Here is a 4102-nt window from a genome sequence, read left to right as displayed (position 1 = left end):
CCCAAAAATAAACACTTTCGAAAGTAAAAGTGCACTTTAGCCTTGACAGCTGGTAGCCCGTATACAAACAGGAGGAAAACAAATTCACACTACAAAAGTAACACTAAGTCTAACATATCTTGTTTAATTGTCAGAATATGGTGGGCTGTGGTGCTTTTGTGGAAGAAAGTGACTGCATGTCTGATCTTACCCAGGAGGCGGGACACCGGGGTTATTGCCACTGCCTTCTTGGCGGCGAGATTTACGACGTGCGCAAAGCAGCCGATCTGTGGCCCCAGTCCACCAGCTTCATGGATCGCATTTACGGTATTTGCTGCGTTGTCTGTTGTAACGGGAATTGTTATGTTTCGCCTCTCCAATTTCCACTCAGTCACTGCATTTGTTAGTTCCTCTGCCAGGTGCGCGCTGGTATGGCTTTCGTTTAGTGGACGAGTTTGCAGTACTACGCTCTTCATCTCCCAATCCGGAGATTATATGTATTATACAATGTAGTGGACCGTGACAGTGAGGTAACTCTCCGTTGCCCGGGAGGTCCAACCATCCGTAGTCAGTGCAAAGCTCTGTGTTTTTGCCAAATCGTCTTCAATGCCTCTGCGCGTTGTTTGGTAAATACCGGGGATTATTTTGGTGCTGAATGATGTACGGGAGGGGACACTGTAACGGGGCTCGAGAGTTTTTATCAGATTTCGAAAACCCAAATCTCCAACCACCGAAAAGGGCTGCAAATCCTTTGCAATGAACATCCCCACTGCATTGGTTATTTTTTTGTGTTTCTCTGAAGTGGTAGTGTACGTCTGTCCGAACGCATCAGAGAGAGACTGCTGTCTGCTCACTGACGCTACCTGACTGGCTTTCCTGCTCCCAGTCAGTGTTATCGTTGAGTGGTAGCGATGTACAACTGCGTTCCAGACCTCTGACCAAAGGCCGCGTTCGATGCATTCACGTGGACGCTCCGGCGCTCTCAGAGCTAATTTACGAACGCGGCCAAATCGCAGCATAAACCGAAAACCGTCACGGTTCACTAGTGAATTGAGCCGTGGAACGCAAACCGTACTGTCCGTAAAAAAAACGAGAACCGTTGCACCCCTATCAGTAATCATAATCAAGTTGTAACATCTAAGTTGTTGACACTCAGCTAGACACTTGCAGCATGTAACTTGACTGGGGGCCAGCGTAGAGCATGGGTCAAGAGGAATATATATATTTAGGACTGACCAGACTCGGGTGACTTGGCTGCCATAACAACCAACTTCTTGTGGGATGGGGGCAGAGTCAAACGTACATCTTACTTTCTGGTCAACATGTCAAGGTAGACTCAACAGAGCCCTGTCTTTAGGATGATTTGTATAAGAGACAACTGTTTGCTTGATCATCAACTATAGCCTATAAGAGCCACTGTGAACAAATATACTGGGTGCGTTCTGTCTGCCTGTGACTGAGCTCACCCGACGTCGTGAATAAACTTGTATCTTAATTGTCTACCATGAGCAACCTCTAATTATTACTATTTGGATACCACCACTACCAAACTATCTCGGCCACCGCCCATCATCAGGGAACCATCTTATAACACATAGGATATTCCAACAGGCTCTTATCGAGGATGCTCTTATCTTAGCAGCAGAGATAAATTATCTCCTATAAAAGCTTTTTACGGGGCTACTGGTGTTTTAGGGTCTCCGCCCTGATGTGAAATGAGACACCTGGTCTTACTGTCTTGACTGCAGATCATCTTCATAACCCCAAGCTGTGCGAGTACAGAAAATTTGACACAAACAAACAGGGGGGTTAAATGTTCTCCGGCACAAACTGATGACGTGTCCGTTCTGACTCACCCAAGTCCCCACTCAGCAGGGCCTCGGCCAGGGGCGGGTTGCGCTCCTTGAGGAGTGACAGCTCGTGGGGATTGGCCAACAGCATCTGCTGGAGTAAGGCGGGGTCGTCCATTCCCTGAGGAGAGGCGGCGGACCCGGGAAGGGTCGGGGGCGCAGGGGGGGGCGGCGAGCGCTCCTGCCGCTGTTGCGTCTGCTGCGGCTCTCGTGGAGGGTTCTGGGGCTGACGCGGCTGTCTGGGGGCGGAACGCTGACTGGTGGAAGCGGAGGTGCCAGGAACTGAGATGGAACTGAAGTCGATGCGGGGCAGACCTAAGAGATAGAGAGAGAGAGAGAGAGGGGGGACATAGAGGCCTCTTTAGAATGACAGTATCTGGTGAGAAACGAAAAGAGGGTATCTGGTCTGAATACAATGGATTAGAACGTTCATTCATATCAGTTATCAAGACGTAGTCTTAGCAAGGTAACAAGGGTAGGTAGGTTTCTAATCATTGAGAGTCAATCAAAAGCATGGGGACCTCACCTGGGAAGGCGGTTTGTGCTGGTGGTGGCCGTCTGTCCGCCTGTCTGAGCACCACCACATCGCCATCTTTCAGTCCATACGTCGCTAAGGCACGGGTCTGGTCTTTCAGGGATTGCTCTAAATACACGATCTGGCCCAGAAATACAATGACACAACATAAGGGGGAAAAAGAATAAAAAAATAAAATCAATGTCGTGACTATCCCATTGGTCAATTGTTAACCATATAGGTGCATTTTTTGATTAATTTATAAAACAGCAGATATAAATTGGATTATAGTATAGTAGTGTCCGGAGGAATATTGCTCAATAACCGTCTGACATGTCATGATCATGTCGTTAGAGCAAAAACACGTCTGGGATCAACAAGTCGGCGTAGCTCCTCTGTGTAGCATCATGCTACATAAACAGTCTAAAAGCTGCGCACTCGGATTTAAACACCAAATCGTGACGTTAGAATTATAAGGTTCTATCTCAATTTTTGTCAAAATGTAGTGTTTTTTTTACATAATCTGATCCATTAGGTGTTTATTAATGCCTGTGTGGTGTTATTTTAAAAATGTTGACATTTTTTAGTTAGTAATTAATAAAATACAAAGGTTCCATCTCACAAAACATACTGGAATGTAAAAACTTTGACGCTCAATATCTCTGAAATAGGGTTAGCTCACGAAATAGATAGATAGATAGATACAGGAAGAATAGTATCAAATCAAAGCGACGATAGAATAATAGAATACAATAAAATAGGCATAATAAGCTACACGACGTCAGTACTGTAGCAGTCACAATGTTGTTGTTGTGGTTGTTGATGATGATGTTACGACGGTCCCAGTTTACGCTAAGCTAACGTGCTAATAATAATAATAATAATAATAATAATAATAATAATAATAATACATTTATTTTATAAAGCGCCTTTCATGGCACTCAAGGTCGCCGTACAACAACACATTTAAAAACAGTTACAAAATTCAAAAATACAAAATACATAGAAAAATACAAAGGTGGAGTAACTGTGTGCCGAGCTTAGCACAAGTCTGGTAAGTTAGTTCACCTGAATCTCCCCAGCAGGGACTCCTGACTCGGGTTCACAGAGAGCCACAAAGTCTCTGAGCTGGAGGTCCGGGGAGACGTCCAGGGTGAAGGTGGTCTCCGGGCGGTCCCTGGGCGCGCAGAACACGGTCACCAGCATCGCTGCGTCTGGTAGATAGACACTGTTAGCTTAGCGATGCCTTATGCCTTAGGACCCAGGCTTAATGAATCTGCCTTGATCAAGGATTTCAACGTTGATTTCAAGTTGTTCCGAGTCAATTAAAGCTCATTAATTAAAGCACCGCTAGTATCATAGTGTATTAATGTCCACGGACATATGGATATGTCATAAATGCAGACCGATTGTTTTTGCCTTATCACATGTCTCTCTGGCAACAGAGCTAGCTTCGAAGACCCTTCTGGCAACTAATGCCGTATTTCGCCGAAATTGCCGCGGTGACAGAATGTGCTGTCGTGAAAGTGCAGGGTAAGGGGGTGTTTCAAAAGATGGGTGGGAGTGCAGCTGCGCAGAAAAACGTTGCCAACTACAGGCGAGTCCTGACAGAGCTGGGCTGTGGCAATGACATTGAATGATGGATATCGGAGATACAACAACATTCTCGGTTACTTTCTAGATTTTTCAGGGCCCTGGAAAATGGAAAGGCTTTTAAAATTGAGAGCCCCAAATTCGGAGTTGTTGATGTCCCCCAAAG

General features: G+C 45.7%; 1 protein-coding gene across 2 annotated transcripts in view; it reads right to left on the bottom strand.

Annotated features, from left to right (window-relative positions):
* The window catches only part of ddi2 (DNA-damage inducible protein 2), a 20183-nt gene extending 16527 nt beyond the window's left edge, over positions 1 to 3656 (bottom strand). For both annotated transcript variants that reach the window (XM_080545636.1, XM_080545635.1), the window contains exons 1-3: positions 3412 to 3656; positions 2356 to 2485; positions 1836 to 2144 (exon numbers count right to left, since the gene is read on the bottom strand). In XM_080545636.1, coding sequence (XP_080401762.1) covers positions 1836 to 2144; positions 2356 to 2485; positions 3412 to 3549 — 577 coding nt within the window. In that variant the 5' untranslated portion in view covers positions 3550 to 3656. The remainder of the gene's footprint in view (positions 1 to 1835; positions 2145 to 2355; positions 2486 to 3411) is intronic.
* Between the last annotated feature and the right edge of the window lie 446 nt (positions 3657 to 4102).

This window comes from Nansenia antarctica (assembly GCF_963989245.1).
Source record: "Nansenia antarctica genome assembly, chromosome: 15".
NCBI lineage: Eukaryota > Metazoa > Chordata > Actinopteri > Argentiniformes > Microstomatidae > Nansenia > Nansenia antarctica.
The sequence above is the reverse complement of the archived record's forward strand: the minus strand, read 5'-3'. Positions and strand labels throughout refer to the sequence as shown.